At 45.7% G+C, this 18,804-nt stretch overlaps 1 protein-coding gene across 11 annotated transcripts in view; it reads right to left on the bottom strand.

Moving 5' to 3' along the window:
• Window positions 1-18,804, bottom strand: part of LOC111872121 (nuclear factor 1 X-type) — a 636,309-nt gene that overhangs the window by 204,499 nt on the left and 413,006 nt on the right. For all 11 annotated transcript variants that reach the window (XM_023866148.2, XM_023866057.2, XM_023865735.2 and 8 more), the window contains one exon: window positions 13,288-13,443. In XM_023866148.2, the coding sequence (XP_023721916.1) occupies window positions 13,288-13,443 (156 nt within the window). The remainder of the gene's footprint in view (window positions 1-13,287; window positions 13,444-18,804) is intronic.

The raw sequence follows: 18,804 nt of genomic DNA, 5'->3' as shown, positions 1-18,804 counted from the left end.
GGACAGAATTTAGAACCAAGACAAAATTGAATAATATTAATAATAATAAAACAATTCCTATTTGCATGACAAGTGAACAGTCCGAAGGTCAACTACAAAGCGAGAAGGTGTAAAGAAAAGTAACACACACAAACAAAATACAGAACAAGGCAATTTATATAATTTGAATAATAATAATTCCGTTCACCCAAATCAATTTTCGTTGTTGTTGTTGTTGTTGTTGTTGTTGAAGAGGGTGGGTTTCCCCATGCAGTTAGACCAGATATTGGTCAACTGTGCGTCCCCCCGTGATATTCTACCAAACTCTATACCCTACCGGTACTGGTGCGTGCCATCAATCCCGACTCAGCCAGCGAGTTCGGCCTCTACTGGCTCAGCGGTATCTCGATGCTTCCCCCATCTACCAGAGGCGTTAGAGACGACTGTTGGGCGGGAAATGTCCTGAATTTGGCTCAGAGGTCCCCTTGAGACATGATGTTCTTTTACGTGCCGTAAAGCTACGACACGTGACCCACGGCTTAAAGTCACTCCCGGAGAACTTGTTCCCTGAATTTTTCCGCCCTTAAAAATTCCACGACCTACGCCGGGTTTGAACCCGCGTACCTTGAGTCACGAAGTGGGAACGTTACCCCTAGACTACGGAGGCCGCTTAATTTTCATTTATGATTTAAAACGTATAATATACACTAAAAATTAATACGTTTAATATTTCAGTGACTGGAAAAGCATGTCTAGTCGTATGAAAATACGACAGAAACAAATAATTCAAGTTTTAAATACGTCAATATAATAATAATAACAATAACAATAGGTTAAGTGTACAAACTGTGTGGCTTAGCATACTTAGAAACGTCACTTAATGGAAACGTAGGTTGGAAAATATGTCTGAAGTGAAATGATTCTCAGTGAAAAGGCTTCACGTGGATGATCGCTGGAGGGAAAGGGCAGGCTGGCCTTTCTGACTGACCAAGCGGTGGAATGTTAGTGACTACCGCCCCTTTAGAAATGAGACCAGGGCCTCAGTATTCCGAATATGACATCTTGCTTTATATTTCAAAATTTCAGACACCATGATTGCTTTTGTATAGCTAAAGTCATGACGTCCTCTGCTGTCCAAATACATAAAAATTTGCATATACAAATATGCATATACATATATAATTTTGCCTGTGGTTCTGTATGGGTGTGAAAGGCCGCGCCATAGCTCCAGCATTTAGTCGCTGGCTTCCCACCGCGGCGGCCCGGGTTCGATCCCGGGTCTGGTCAAATGGGATTTGTGGTGGACCAAGTGGCGCTGGGGCAGGTTTTCTCCAAGTACTTCGGTTTCTCCTGCCAATCTTCATTCCACCAATTGCTCCACAATCACCCTCACCTATCATCTGGGGCTGGTACAATAGACCAGAAGTGGCCGCAGTACAAGGGACTTATTCCCACCCCACTAGCAATAAAAAAAATGGGTGTGAAACTTGGTCTCTGACATTAAGGGAGGAACACAGACTGAGGGTGTTTGAGAACAGGGTGTTGAGGAGAATATTTGGACCGAAGAGAAATGAAGTGACAGGAGGCTGGGGAAAACTGCACAATGAGGAGCTTCATAACTTGTACTCTCCTCCAAGTATATTAGAATGATCAAGTCAAGGAGGATGAGGTGGGCAGGGCGTGTAGCATGAATGGAGGAGAATAGGAATGCATACAGGATAATGGTGGGAAAGAAAAAAAAGGAAAGAGACCACTGGGAAGAGAAAGGGGTAGGTGGGTGGACAATATTAAAATGTATCTTAGAGCGACAGGATGGGATGATGTGGATTGGATTGATCTGGATCAGGATAGGGACCAGTGGAGGGCTCTTGTGAACACGGTAATGAACCTTGGGGTTCCATAAAATGCTGGGAAATTCTTGAGTAGCTGCAGAATTGGCGGTTCCTCCAGAAGGGCTCAGCTCCATGAGTGAGTGAGTAGAGATAAGTCATGGAAAGTTCGAGAAGCTCGAGCATTATCCATTATCTGAATGAGGTTTGAGAGTTCAGTGTTGTCGTGAAGTGATTAAATGGAGCAATGGCATTCAGTCAAAAGCAACTGGCAGTCAATTTTGTTCACTCAAAGTTGGAACCCGCGACACTCTGATCACGGAACTGTTGCAACTATGTAACGTCTCAGATATCAATAACCATCTCTAGTCACTGTAAAATTATAATATGTCGATCAGTAACATCTTGACTATTTAATTCGTGTGAAGTGCCTGACAGAAGTGTACTGCCAATCCAACTGCAAGTGAACAGGATATTTTCATGTATTGGGATAACGATTAGACGGGTTCTGGATTGGACGATTGGATATATTGACACCTTATATGCAGTACTTGGGACTACAGGCAATACAACGCTATCGCTGATCTACTCACTTCGCAGTTCACCGTTAAACACGCATTAGGGTTCTCATTCTTCACTAGTCGTATCCTGGCAACGGAATTATAACAGTCTCGCTGTCACTGCAGCCCACTTAAAGTCTTCTTTTCACAGCCTAATTCCTTGGGACTGCCCTCTCCAGAGATTCTCTCAATTCTGATTCTAGAGTCAGAGGCAGAATTACTTTACGACTGGCTGTTTACCGCCAATCAGTTCATCTTCGCGACAATCCCTTGAGACTCACGACCAGTAATTTTATTTTTCAGTTAACATTTGGTGGTTATAGCCCTTATGTAACATACATTCTGATGAGAGGATGGGCCTGTCGTTTACAATTGCTGCTGGCCCTCGCCAGTGCAGTCATTCTCAGGGACAAATCCCGTGGGACTCATGACCAAATTTTACTGTCTCACATTCGAAACAGTTGCCTAATGATGGCCGAGTAGGGCCGAAACATGTAACAAAGAAGAAGTAAATAAAAAATATAATCGCATTTGAGACGGAAATATATGTGTATATACGGGACAGTACCTTGAATTAGGCCACGACCGCTTCCTTACACACTTTTTCCAATTAAACTGTCCTAGTCAATCTACCGAACGACGCTATACAATCTTAGTTCTGAGAGCGTCGATAAATAAACGATAAATAAAATAACTCCATGGAGTTGGGTCCTTCTTGAGAAGCCAACAGTTGTCCTCTCACACATGAAATTCAAAGCATTTTATGGAACACAAAGTTCATTACAGTGTTCACAACCATACAAAAGTAAATATATAAGTAACTCATCTAAATACGTGCTAACAGAATCTGCTGTTATCTTCAATTTTCCTAACATCTTCGCTGGACAGAGCAACAGACGTAGCCGTCCTACTAACCAGTACAGAACTGTAACACTTCTTGCATCTACGAGTGGCTGGTAGAAACCAGAGCTGAGGCCTTGGCCCAATTTTGGTAACAGCGCCATTCAATGAATGAACACTTACATAGCAAATCACTACGCATAATTTTATACAGGCCAACAACAGCAGAGAAGCTGTGTCTCCCTTTAATGGTGATGGTTGCCACAGTACTGTACTCACTCACTCATGGAGCTGAGACCTTCTTGAGGAGCCGCTATTTGTGCAGCTACTCAAGAACTTCCCAGCACTTTTATGGAACCCGAAGGTTCATTACCGTGTTCACAACAGCCCTCCACTGGTCCCTATCCTGAGCCAGATCAATACAATCCATACCATCCCATCCTATCTCTCTAAGACCCATCTTATTGTTTAGCCATCTACGTCTTTGTCTTCACATTGGTCTCTTTCCTTCAGATTTTCCCACCAATATCTTACAAGCATTCCTCTTCATTCCGTTCATGCTACATGCTCTGCCCATCTCATCCCCTTTGACTTGATCATTCTAATTATACTTGGAGAAAAGTACAAGTTATGAAGTTCCTCATTATGCAGTTTTCTCCAACCTCCCGTCACTTCATCCCTCTTCGGTCCAAATGTTCACCTCAACACCCTGTTCTCAAACACCCTCAGTCTGTGTTCCTCCCTTAATGTCAGACACCAAGTTTCACACCCATACAAAACCACAGGCAAAATTGTAGTTTTGTATATTCAAATTTTTATGTTTCTAGGCAGCAGTCGAGAAGACAAAAGGTTCTGGACAGAATAGTAGCAAGCATTGTTATATTATTGTAAAACTGAAATTATGTATGGATCACACAGCCTACCCAAGTGAGATTAGCAAAGCGAACACTCGAGCAGTTATCAGCCATGCGTTGCATTCGGGAGATCCACGGGTTTAAACTCTGTACCGAACGGTCCACCGTGACTCAACATTTCCATATTTCCCTCACGTACTCCAAAAATATGGACACATGAAAACATATCACTATCCTTCTTCTAACCCCATTCCAAAATCATATTTTCATAATTATATAATTTTGCGCTAAATATCCTTTGCAGTTGCCGGTCACGGTAGCCGAGCGGTCTAAGCCATGCACTGTCTTCGCTCGCTCGGAAGCCGGGATCGTGGGTTCGAATCCCACTCAGGGCATGGATGTTTGTGTGCGCTTTTCTGTGTCTGTCTACAGGTAGAGGCCTTGCGATGAGCTGATCACTCGCCCAAGGAGTCCTACCGTATGTGTAAGATCTAGTAAACCGAAGTGAAACGGAGAGTTTCATGGAGGTAGGCCTAGGCCCAAATTGGGGCTGTAGCGCCACAGGAAAAAAAATCCTTTGCAGTTAATTAGGGGTCATTAAAGAAGCCCAGAGTCTATTTTAGCGACGTCCAGATAGGTGGCAGGCGTCTTCCCGCAGAGCCACACTCATCTTGAGGCGACTGACCTTGGTTCTTCCTGTCTGCAGTAACTCAGCTGTCACACTGACATCGCGGTTGGTGGCCGAAATTAGTTGTAAAATATTACAGCATGTTGTAGATCGTGGAAACATGACATGTTGAACGGGCTACAGCCAGTGAACGTTCATCAGAGCTACCAACTGAACAAGTAATCAAGTCTTAAGGCCACCCCAGTACCGTGATAACTACCCACAACAACCGTCTCCTGCTTATTTATTAATCTTCTGCAATCTGAGCTTTCAGTAAAATAAAGCTTTCTCTGTTAGAATATGCCCATGGTAGTGTAGTTCTATAGGTCTCTGACGATGGTCTAGCATCATAAGGGAAGAAGTTTTAGATGTTGTAGACTACGTGGATAGAAATCTACATATTGTCACGTGTCCGGGTGTTCGTGACTAATAATTACTGGGCTGCGGCCTTAACTGAGCTCTTAATTGGCGAATTACGCCAGGCGGAACTACAGACAATTATCACACACGATAATTATAACACTTCGAACTACGAACAATGAACACACGCTAATGTTCCTTGTAACTACGCCACACGAAGGCTTCTGTCAGTTCTCCTCTTGCTGATCACTGATCTGATCTCCGCCCTGCTCTTCTCCCGTATCGATGTATTCCTGTCGAATCTGATCCAACAGTGTTCACTGCTCCCTATACTGTCCGAGAATATAAGCAGTTCATTGGGAAACTTCCTCCATGTCGTGTTACTTAGTTCAACCTCCATCGCTACTTCAAACGTAATCTGGGACAAACGGTAGAGTAGTTGGTTGAGGCACTATGCTACAAGTCGGAAGGTCCCGAGATCGAATCCCAATGAGGTGGATTTTTTTTTCAATTTACCTAAACCTTCCAGCTGTACTATGACCCTGGGGACGATTCAGCCTCTAACAGAAATGGGTACCACGAATCTTCGGGTGGGTAAGGTAAAGAGCGGCCGGCGCGTAAGGCTGACAACCTTACCGCCATCTGTAAGTCGATTGTCTAGAAAATGTGGGAGCCTCAACGTCTCACAACCCTGTAGGCCTCCACGACCTGTTACAGGGATACCTTTACGTTTTACTGTACGTAATCTGTCGAGTCCTTAGCATTGCTCACTGGATGGTATATCAGTCCTCCACCTACACATCACAATTCATGGAAACGCAGGCATATAACTGTATTGCCTGAATATACTTCGAAGCTCTGATATCGACATCAGAGCTAGTGAAGGCAGTTCGAGCCTAGATTCAAGGTCACTGTATTTAGTTACGGTTAAAGTCGTCATCAGCGTTTAAGTACGCTGCAGTCTTGGACCTCATTCATAAGTGAATTATCAGAAGTGTATTAAATGTGATACTTGAACTAAATTTCCAAATCACGATAACCGTCCATTTACTTTAACAAATAAACAAGAAGTTCTGGAAAATACTCATTCCGTATTTCCTTTGATACGGCACGAACACCATAGAAAACGACGCGCCCAAAAATTTTCCTATTGTTGCGTGTGTATTCCTTACAGCGGTAACATTTTTACAGAGCCGTTGCCTAGCAACGATAACGAATACATATACAGACACGGACTGATTGGAGAGACTAACGAAGTACTCCAATAAGATGGGCTCAGGTGCCACGATATGCATACCTAGTTTCATAAAGATTTGTTCAGGCATTTAGAAGTTAATGAGAGGGGATACACAGACATACAGAGAGCAAGGTCATCTCATAAGTCTACTTTTATTATTTAAATAATGAAAACGGGCTAACAAGTATTATCCACAAGCCTACAGGATTCTATTCTGTGTTTTATTTATCCTTATACTAACCAACTTCTATGGTTTTCTATTTCTTCATTAAATAAGACATGTATATATGATCTTGTTTATAATTAACCGCATATAGCAACTGAGGTATAACCAGTTCCCCGGAGGGACAATCTTATTCATTTCAATGTTGCCCATATGTGGTATACACAATATTACGTATTCGCTGTCTCAGCAGCCTAGCATATAAAGAGATACGATACGCCATAAAAACAGCAGGTAGTAATACACAAGCGTTTAATTAAATAAATCTCCTAGACGCTGAGTATTGTAAGGGGTGGGCTGTATCTCCTACAACTTGTTCTACTTCAAAGCCAGTCTCATGTACTCACAGTTCAGCTTGTTTTCATGAAAGATGTTCTGCAAAACGCAGTCAAGGCAGCATGCGGAGAGAGTTCCACTGAACAATTAAGCAGATCCTGATGATACCAAAGCCCACCACCACACACCATCCTGCAGCGGTACATCCACCTCCCAGTCTCGCAGACTGTGTACTGTAGGTTCGTCAGTGCTGATGCCTATATGCGCCTGGGCATCGTTCATGGTGGATCTTCCTTTCATAAAATCCAGTAAAAGGTAAAGGTGTCTCTGTAACAGGCCGTGGAGGCCCATAGGTTAGTGAGACGTCGAGGCTCTCTCATTTTATATACGACGGTGAGATTGTCAGCTTTACGCGCCGACCGCCCTTTACCCACCAGGAAGATTCCTGGTACTCATTTCTCACTAGACCCCAGGACCATAGTGAGGCTGGTAGGATAAAGTCAATTGAAAATTCTAATGACCTCTTCGGATATCGAACCCGCGACCTTCCGGCTTGTAGCACAGTGCCCCTATAAAATACAGTAAAAGGTAAAGCTGTCCCTGTAACCGGATGTGATGGCCCATAGGGTTGTGAGACGTCAAGGCACCCACATTTTCTAGATAATCGGCTCATACTATATAATTAATTTAAAATATACCTGGACGAGACTGTAAAATGGTAAAAAGGTCGTCAAAAGTAATAAATATTTTTTAACAAAACTCAATAAAGCAAGCCAGTACAGATCTTGAAACAAAAACATGTAACGGGCTCAAGCTCTAACAGGATTACATAAAACAAAATCCGTGGCTTTAGTCTGCGAGCGAACTACACCGACCGAGCGACTGCCGCTTGTCGGCGAAGTTAGTACCAACTTTAGCGGATAGAGGGTGTCGCGTTGTCAGCGCAACGGATCCCCACGGCCGTTCATTTCGGTTTTCTAGACCAGAGCCACTATTTCCTTGAAATAGCTCCTCAATTATCCTCACAAGGCTGAGTGGACCCCGTTCCATAGCCACCACTTCTCAGAAATCTGGTAGCGCCGGGAATCGAACCCGTACCTCTGGATCTGTGGCCAGGAACTCTGACCACTAGACCACAAGATTACATAAAAATAATTAAGAGCACAAAATATTGTATTAACAAAAACTCAATAAAACGCGCTGCATATAGGCAGTCTTAACAACAAGCATGTAACAGCTCAAGCTGTAACTAAGAGGAAAACGGTTAAATAAATGTGTACAATGGAGTGCGTCGACGTTGAATACCTTACCGCGGCATCTGTGACGACGTCGCGCAACGTGCCATGAAGATGGAATGTACGGCCATCTTCGTCATAATGTGGGAATATTAACAGCATATGTGAAACAGTACGGGGTACACCACAGTGGACACGCACAGGTGGCGGGTCACCTCGTAACAAATGAGCATGCGTCAGGCGAGTGTGCCCGACCCTCATGCGCGCAAGCAAGGGCAGATACACCAAGACAGATGGCTTCATTACCAGAAATTTGTTGTGCTGTGTAGCCGTCCATTCATCCTGTCGCGACAACAAAATTGTGAGACGAAGACCAGCACGAAATGTCAGCGCCGAAAGCTCTTTCTGAGGTCAGGATTGTAGGGACAGCATCTTCCTTATGAGCTCCATCTTAGTGATGTGTGAGCTTTGTCGCAGAAACACCACAGCGACCGCGTGACCTCTCAGATTACTTCCCTCATGCCTGAATTAACATCATCTTCACATCATTCAGTCTCAGCCAACCATGAGACGTCTTCCAGACTAAAATTCTGTAGTTATTCCTTGTTTTGTCCATCCGAATTACACGTAATGTCTCTTATAACTTCTTGAATCCACAATCTTAACTCCACTCGGTTGCCTGCGTGAAGTACTAAGTTTACTGTTACGTAACATCCCACAATCACCACTTCCGCTCACACCGTTACAATTCTAGCAAGAACTTTGTTTCAACCACCTGTATTTCTGGTCTTCCTTTAGGGTAAGAGGCAGAGCTGAAAAGAGAAAACGGATACTCGTAGGCCAGTACGGAATTTTTAAGGTTCCGTGTCTGCATCAAGTGACAGACCTTTGAGGCATATGCAGCTGAGGAGTGGTTATGCAGTCTGACGCATGCGTGATTGGATGGCCTCTGCACAACTTCATGTTACACCGAACTGGAGTCCGAAATGTCTCAACTTCTCAATACCGGACCAAACTTTTCATCAAGAGACGAATTTGATGATGACTTCGAATCATCCGGATGGACGGGAGAAGAAAAACAAACTGAAGTAAAATTCTTGGTGTCTTGAACGTCTGCGTCTGCGCGAACTGTATGTGCTTCTTGTGTGTTTGCATCCAAGGCAAGGTATCCCTCTCACTTCCCAGCGGGTATCTTGGTTACCTCACCGTCGTCCCGGTTCTATTTGCACATGCGTATTGCTCCCCCCAAACAACTGCCGTCCCTTGTTCCCGCTCTATGTGTATCTCTCTTCTGTCCCAGGTGGGTGCCTGGGTTGTCTTGCCTTTGTCACGTGTTTGCATCTCCAATGGCTTTTGTGTTCCAGGCTGGTGCCTGGGTTTCCTCGCCCTGGTAAATATTAACACGATATAGCAATGCAAGACAGAAACAATACTGTTATGCGTGAATTTTAATTCATATTATCAATAAAGCAACAGCACATACGTAGGAGAAGCGTTAGGAATCCTCCTATATTCTTTTGTATGTCGGACTATTGGCTAGGAGACAGCGTCCGGGAGGTCCTGAGACATGCCATCTTGACATAGGGTTTCTTGGTTTTCTTCTGCTTTTAAGCAAATGTTGAGAATGTAAGCTTTGAGGTTTTCACGGATGTGACCATGAAGAATGCAGTCCTCTGGGATGTAGCGCCGTATAGATCTGGCGTGAACCACCGTTTCAGAGGAACGTCTGCAGCCACCTGCTGATGCTGGTTCCCCGCTCGCGGATTTGTCTACCCTCAAGATGCAGGCGATACGTTCCTCCGAAACGTCGGTTCACGCCAGATCTATATGGCGCCACATCTCAGAAAACGGTATTCTTCTAAATGTTGAGATTGTTCTCAAATTCCGAGTTGGTAGTGGGTTCTTCTGATGCAGCCCTCCCGACTTCAACTCATCAAGACTAAGCCCCACTGCTGCCAACGCCACGAAAATTATTTCTCCAAATTATACAGTTCGATATTAATTCGGAAAATCAGAATTCCGCGGTCCCTCTTCAATCCACTGTTTCTAATTATTCTAACGTCATTTCCACCCCTCCTATCAGAAGGGGGTGGGGGCATGCGGTAGCGTAGTTGGTTAAGGCACTAGCCGGAAGGTCACGGGTTCGATTCCCGATGAGGTCATTGGACTTTTTCAATTTACATAATACTTCCAGCCGCACTATGNCGGGGGGGGGGGGGTCAAATGGCGGTCGGCGCGTAAGGCTGACAACCTCACCGCCATCTGTGAGCCGACTATCTAGGATATGTGGGAGCCTCGACGTCTCACAACCCCGTGGGCCTTCACGCCTGTTACAGGGATAGCTTTACTTTTACTTTACCTATCAGAAGGAAAAGTGGGCAAAGCCTTCGAACCTTCTAACGCATCGATGTTCTTTCTCCGCCCCCGCAGTAATGTGCCATTGACTTCTCCCATGACTTTTCACTTTCAACCACTCTTCTGCTATACTTCCTACATCTCCCTCTCTCACTGTAAGGATACTGACATCTTGGATACAAACATCCTTACTGCCGTCTCTGATTCAGCCGAATTTCGTACAAGTCTTGAGATAGGAGAGAGAACAAATAGGGAAACAGTCCGTGCAGCCATTTTCTGCTATCACTTCTTCCCGACATCAACAGGTCTCAGCAGTTACAAGGCATTTATAAAGTCTATATATCGTACTATGGCGATCACAGTGGCATCACAGGCCGCGCGGTCTAAGGCATGAACCGTCTTCACCCCCTCGAACATTGGGGATCGTGAGTTCGAATCCCACACGAGACATTGATGTATGTTTGCGTTTAGTCGGTGTTTGTGTTGTTCTGTGTGTAGGCAGCGGCCTTGCGACGGGCTCATCACCCGTCCAAGGAGTCCTACAGACTGTGGCCAGATTAAGAAACTGAAAAAGCGGCCAAGGTCCACAAGGGTTGTACAGCCATAAGTAGACTGATATCATACAAACACACTGCGAGATTCCAGTGAACTGCTGAGTTCTTTAAATACGAGCATGATGTAAGACTGTCATATCACAGAAAAAGTCACTGTATTAGACGAAAGCAGTTCTGCACTTGGCGCCCATGCCGGAGATAAAACTCCGGTCTTCAAATAGACGGCCAGTTACCTTATCGCAGCGCCTGTCTTTGTGTCTACCGCTAACGTACAGCAGTATGCAACCAGAAGCACAAGGGCTGTCACGTTTCACATCTCCCTGACGCGTGCTGGAACTCACATGCCGGTCCGGATGGTTGATTGTACGACTGGAGCTTCTGAACTTGCAGCAGCTATATAGCACGTCAACTACTTTTCAGGTCTTCAAGAATTCTCATCTTCCTGACAGGCCTGTCCAATTAGCAGTCTGTCTGAATTCAAACTCATTCCATTTTATTATCCTTATGAAAGCCTCACTCTCTGTTTAATTTTATTATCTTTGGTCTCATTGTTTATTCTTTAACGAAAGCCTGCACTACTGGCTTGCAGCTCTTACGGTAGGACACAAAGCTTGACCTTCAGATGGGCAGAAGCATGCGCACCGTGTCAATCTGGTAACTACTTGTCCCGCTTGCGGACTCTACACCACATATACCACCGAATTAACAGGAGTTTGTAGAAGTTTCTACTTACTTGAACCTACCGAGGCATAAACAACATTAAAGAATGCAGTTGCTACTTCACAGGGAAGTCACTGCGTATCCATTACACACACCAACCGGTTAACGTTGTCTGGGGAGAGTCACTATTTATTCCGAGAGCCAAATGAAAGGTACAAGTATAATACACATTGTGAGCAAATTGCAGCTTCTCTTAAGGATAAAGCAGTGATATAGTAACCGTACAGCACAGAGGTGAATCGTCAGCTTCAAGCCAAGGTCGCTTTATCCCCAGGGATAGGACATCAATTATCCACTAGATAGGAGGCTGGGTGGGCCTCACAGCCGGTCTGGACGATGTAGCGAAAAGAAAAACCTCTTGTCCCTCCAGGGAATCGAACCCCGGCCGTCTAGTCTCAAACCCGTCTTAATTTATTACATAAACTGTCCCCTCAGTGCTCTCGCGTTCTATTCCCAAGTATCTGTGTTATCGAATGATGCGTAGAGGCCAACGATTAGTGTCACCTTTAAGACACTGAAGGTAACTACGTCCGCGGATCCCATTAATAACACACGCACGCACGAGCACACACACAAAGTCACTCATAAACTTCCTATTACAAATACATTTTAAGCTGTTTAATTCTTCAAGATATGGGCCTAAGTTGAATATCTTACTGCATTCCTCTTTCTGTTTTCTGAACTTTGCCCGGTGTCTCTTTTTATTTTTCTCATGCGGTGAGACTGGGTCCACTTGGTACTGCGGCCACTGCTTGGCCTACTGTACCGGCCCCACTTATTTTTCTTTATTGCTAGTGGGGTGGGACTAAGTCCCTTGTACTGCGGCCACTTCTGGCCTATTGTACCAGTCCCAGATGATAGGTGAGGGTGATTGTGGAGCAGTTGGTGGAATGAAGATTGGCAGGGGAAACCGAAGTACTCGGAGAAAACCTGCCCCAACGCCACTTTGGCCATCACAAATCCCACTTGACCAGACCCGGAAACGAAACCGGGCCGCAGCCGTGGAAAGCCAGCGACTAACCGCTTGAGCTACGGCGCGGCCCTACCGGCCCCACTTCGTAGTTAATGATCACTGTGGAGCAATCGGGAAAATACGAACTGGCAGAGGAAACCGAAGTACTCGAAGAAAACCTGCCCCAGTGCCACTTTTCCCACCACAAATCCCACATGACCTCACCCGAGCTCGAACCCGGGTCACCGCAGTCTGAAGCAGGCGACTAACCCCTGAGCTATAGCACAGCCCTACTTTTGCTCTTACCGAGAACTTAAAATTACTCGAAGTAGGTTTATGTACTAAACGAAGAAAGGAAACGTTACGTTTCGCCTGAAATGTGCGTAGAAGGAAGCGTTAGATACCTTTACGTACGGTACATCACGGCCCTCCCGGGCTTCGTGATTATATTGTGTTAATAAACGGAATTCCGAAAGAATCACCACGTTGCTTGTGGTTCCGATTAAGTAAATAGCGATGAAAAGGCAACAAAAAGTGGTGCAAGGAAAACAGGACGACTAACTAAATTATGTCTGTCCATGAGGTTGCTAGGCGCACGTCCGGAAAATATCCTGCAGCCCCGTGGGCCTGGAGATGGCGGACCTACCTGTAGCTCCTCTTTGCACCGTCTCTCCTCCTCGAGCGACATCCGTTTCTCGTGCTTCTTGAAGTACTTGCGTTTCGCCGCCTGCAGGTTGAACCACGTGTAGGAGAACGACTTCACATATGGCAGCAGGGCTTCAATGAAAGGATGGAATTCATCCTGTAAATAAACAGAAATAATTCAATTGCTGAGGCAAATCACAAGCTCGTAGCTTAGTGGAGTTTAAGGATTTAAGGGAGAAAAAGTAACATAAAACAGAGGACAATGCACAATATGGAGCTTCATAACTGTTTTTTCCCTGTGGCGCTACAGCCCCAATTTGGGCCTAGGCCTACCTCCATGGAACTCTCCGTTTCACTTCGGTTTTTCTAGATCTTAAGACATTCGGTAGGACTCCTTGGGCGGGTGACCAGCTCGTCGCAAGGCCTCTACCTGTACACAAACACAGAAAAACGCACATAAACACTAAACATCCATGCCCTGAGTAGGATTGGAACCCACGATCCCGGCTTCCGAGCGAGCGAAGATAGTGCATGCCTTAGATCGCTCGGCTACCGTGACCGGCCAGCTTCATAATTTACTTTGTTACAATTCCTCTCCACGTCGTCCAAACCGGCTCTGGGGTCCACCCAACCTCCTATCCGATGGGTACCGCTGGGTACTTCCCAAAGAGTAAAGCGGCAAGGGAGTGAACCTGACCACTCACCTCCAGCTAGTGTCGAGGTCAAGAAAATGCGGATCTACATCCACTTCCCCATACGCCTTCATGGCGTAGTGCTTAATTAGTTAAGCACAGGGACAAATTTACCTCTAGCGAAAGGTAGAGGGTTTGATTCCCGATGAGGTCATTGGATTTTTCAATTGACCTAACCCTTCCAGCCGCAATACAGTTCTGGCTCGAGTCAGTCTTTAACAGAAATGAGTACCAGGAATCTTCTTGGGGGTATGGGAAGGCCGGCGCGTAAGGTTGCCAATCTCACCGCCATCTGTGAGCCGAGTGTCTAGAAAATATTGAACTCTACGTCTCACAACCCCTATTGGCCTCCACGGCCTGTTACAAGGATACCTTTACCTTCTTTTTTCGACCGCGCCATTGCCCAAACGATTAGTCACTGTCTTCGCACAGCGGTGGCCCGGGTTCGATCCCTAGTCTGGTCAAGTGGGATTTGTGGTGGACAAAGTGGCGCTGTGGCGGGTTTTATCCGAGTACTTCAGTTTCCGCTGCCAATCGCCATTCCACCAAATTCTCCATCATCATAATCACCCGGGGCAGGTACAGTAGACCAATCAGTGGCCACCTTGCCGAGTGGACCCAGTTGGACTCCACCTCCCACTAAGCGAAATTTTACCCTCTTTTTTTACCAAACCATATCAGGGTGAACAAATCAAGGGGGATGAAATAGGCACGTAGCATGTGTAGGAGAGAAAAGTAATGCATACGAAAGTTTGGTCGGAAAGCCCATAGGCATAGATGAGATGATAATATTAAAATGGATCTCAAAGAAACAGGATGTGATGTTGATGGCTAGGTTCACCTGGTTTCGGCTGAGGTTCGAAGAGAGGATACTGTAAGCGCGGCAATGAACATTCGAGTTCCATAACAGATCAATATTTCTTTGCCAGGTGAGTAACTTTAAACTTAAGAAAGGTTGTGCATCTTTATGTTAGTGTATATAATCACGATTTCGAGGTTATACACGATTTTTATCAGAATAACGGGGAACATGCAAAGTCGAGTAAAATCCTACGTCTGTGCCACAGAATGTATGACATATCTTTAAGGTAAATTTTAATATTATCCTCCCACTTATGTCTATGTCATCCGAAAGGTTTACTCTCATCAGGTTTTCCGACTAAACTATTCCACAATTTTTCCCAACGGTCTCGAATATGCTAATACTTCGACCATTTCAAGTTCCTTGATATTAGCACCTTACCAATAAAGATTTACGAGTATAAATTATGAAGCTCTTCATTGTGTAAGTTTCGCCATTCTCCTATTGCATCCTCTCCTTTAGGTACAAATATTCTCCTCAGAAATTTGTTCTCAAACACTTCAGTGCCTTCTGAAGGCTTTGAGGTTGATCAATGTCGATAATAATGCTGACACCGATGACCGACCGAGAAAACGAGGAAATTCTGTAAGAAGGAACAGCATGAAACTGATAATATAACCACTACACTTTTTTTTTAAGATTTGCTTAGTTGGGGGTGGAGTCCAACTGGGTCCACTCGGCACGGCGGCCACTGATTGGCCTATTGTAGCCAGCCCCGGGTGAGTATGATGTTGGAGAATTTGGTGGAATTGAGATTGGCAGGGGAAACCGAAGTACTCGGAGAGAACCAGCGCCACTCTGTCCACCACAAATCCCACTTGGCCAGGCTCGGGATCGAACCCGGGCCGCAGCAGTAGGAAGCCAGCGACTAACCGCTTGAGCTATGGCGCGGCCTAACCACCACACCTACTACATTCCACATAAATTCCAATTCCTCAGACTTGGAATGAAACCTGGTCCTTTCAAATTGAACGCTGTTCCAGCTAAAGTCACTGAACTACCTTGTAAACACTTCCATGTGATGTGTTTTCATTCATCAACCCAACTGCCAAAACTCTCGTCTGCCAACACTAGCGGGGTGTGGGATGCCCGTGTGGCCCTTGATGTAGCGTACAGCTTGATAATGTTTTATCGCTTTCCTCTTACGCGCGTACTTACAATGATCCGTTTCCCCCCCCCCACACACACACACACACACACAACGTCGTCGTCATTCGGCTGACCGCCGACGGCCACTCTGCCTTCATCGACTGGAGCCAACTTTTATTGTGATTGTGCCACTTGGCAGGCGGGCACAAGGGGTTGGCCCACTGGCCTATTACATTAGCTGGCCACTAGGATGCTCCAAGAAAGTACTGTCTACGCTGCTAGCCATGCCAAGAGGTTGCTGGCTTCTCCTCCTGGCAGTGGTCACGACCTTCACCTCCAAAAACTACCCTGACATCAGTCAATACAGCAAAACACAGCTCTCCGTTGCTGGAATGTTTCGAAGGTGGGAGAAAGGTTTCTTACGATGCCAATTTTTATAGCTGTTAGACACCTTTAACAAGAAGAGGTATTAGAGAGGGGGAAAAAAGGCAAGAAATGGGAGGATCTTGAGGGAAGGTCATCACCAAAGCCGGATGTTCGACATTTCTGTCTGTTTCAGTACTATTAACTTCTAAATCTATAACAACACATTTCCATCACCTTTCCATAGGCACACTTGAAATAGTAATATACAGGATTTTGTGAGTCTTCGGATATTTAAAGATGTTTCTACTAGCTCAGAGGGAGGATAGCTCAGTCAATAAAATAACAGATTATGGGTAAAAAGAACTCCGTGGCCTGTAGTCCGCAAGCGAACTATACCGACGGAGAGACCGCCGCTTCTCGGTTAAATTAGTGTCAACTCTTGCGGATAGAGGGTTTGGCGTGGTCAGCGCAACGGATCCCCGCGACCGTTATTCTCGGTTTTCTAGACCGGAGCCGCTATTTCTATTCAAGTAGTTCCTCAATTATCCTCACGAGGCTGAGTGGACCTCGTTCGAGATCCACTACTTCTCAGAAAATCTGGTAGCGCCGGGAATCGACCCGGGACCTCTTCATCTGTAGCCAGGAACTCTGACCACACCACAGAGGCGGTCGATTATGGGTCAAGGGATCATAAATTCATTCCAGGCTACAGCCATGCCCAGACCGGGGCACACTGACCCCGTATGAAGCGGCCGTAGCTGTCCATTCTGCTCCAAGTGCCGAGGTTAAGAATAAGTGGACTATACCTCCACTCCTCCTGTAACTACGTCTAACTAATTAAGCATTACGCCATGAAGGCGTAGAGGGAAGTTGGTGTATAGAGCTACGTTTTCTTGACCTCGGCATTAGTTGGAGGTCAGCTTCATGACCCGGCCGCTTTACTCCTGGGGAAAGAGCGTCCAGTACGCATTGGATAGGACGCTGGTTGAACCCCATAGCCGGTATGGACGGTGTGGAGAAGAGAGAATTTGTGCCCCTACTGGAACTCGAACTCCCTCCACTTCTCTTACACGCCATGATGGCTTGGTGCTGAGACTGTCAAACGGCTCGGTTCATTTCCCGGAAATTTGAAATGGAGCCGAAGAACACTTGGACGTGTGCTCTGTGCCTGAGGGCCCCCATACACACACAGTTTTGCCTCCAGTTCGGCCTCCACGTGTGTGGTACGGCCGGCCGGCCAATCGTTTGGACTCTTGGCCTGTGGGAAAACCGTCAGTCCGTCAGTTCTGCCTGCAAGACCGTAGCACGTGACGTGTGTGACTCAACATTATAGGCTGGAAGACCGTGATTGTGGCAAGAAGCCTGCCGCTTTATCTGCGCGTGTATGGGGAGGAAAGGGAGGGGGTAAACTGTCACAGTTTTGCCTGTAAGGTCGATCGGAAGGCCAAACTGTGTGTGTATGGGGGGCCTGAGACAATCACTGCGGACTGGTATCGGAAGGACGCTACAGCCTAGCTTCCAGACAACTCTCAAGAAACCCATCACATTGAAGTTACGTCTCTTGGAGTCCGGGTCACTTTACCACGCTACACTGGCTGATAACCGTGCATAAGTTCAGAAAATGCAGGATCCTAAATAGTAGAGAACTAGAATGCATGAGTAAAAGGTAAAGCTGTCCCTGTGCTTAACCAATTAAGCACCACGCCATGAAGGCGTATGGGGGAGTGGATGTATAGAGCCATTTCTTGACCTCGGCACTAGCTGGAGGTGAGTGATCAGCTTCACGCCCCCGTCGCTTCACCCCCGGTACCCATTGCATAGGAGGCTGGGTGACCCCAGTTCCAGTGTGGACTTAAGAAGATGAAATTCTTGGCCCTACCGAGACTCGAACTCCGATCCCTCGGTCATCCATCCCTTAACCAGTTGCTATACCGACTGCGCTATCTCGGCTCCCAAGAATGGAGGAGTTAGGGGGAAAAAAAATAACAGGGAAGGAGATAGAAACAGAAATTAGCATGAACTCAACATCGAAACGCGAAAGGAGCAAAGAGACAAGAATATATGAAAGAAACAGGATAACAAAAGAGAGGAAAAATAATTAGGATGACGAAAAGAATGAGAAAGAATAAAAATCGGGCAAGACATCCAGAAAATCTTACAGCCGCACGCAGAGATCTAATTCCAAGCCAAAATGTTGACAGTGGCTGCTGAAACAACTGCAGAAGATCAACTCCATAATATTTCTATCTAAATGACCTCTTGGTACAATTTCTTGAGCGTATATGCTGTCTCGTGAACCCTCCCCCCTTTCCTGGACAGAATCAAACAGTAGCTCCACCCTTCTCCTACAGAAAACATTGAAATGGTGGAGCTGGATTTTATCTGTCTTCTTTGTTATCATTTCATAAAATCCTGACCTAACTTCTATATGATACCATCTTCTGAATTGCTAAGCTTGGTGCAGACTGGAAGCCTCTGCGAACCATACACAGTATAATATTCTGTGGCA

The sequence above is a fragment of the Cryptotermes secundus genome, unplaced genomic scaffold (assembly GCF_002891405.2).
Source record: "Cryptotermes secundus unplaced genomic scaffold, Csec_1.0 scaffold112, whole genome shotgun sequence".
NCBI lineage: Eukaryota > Metazoa > Arthropoda > Insecta > Blattodea > Kalotermitidae > Cryptotermes > Cryptotermes secundus.
This window is presented reverse-complemented; position numbering and strand designations above follow the sequence as displayed.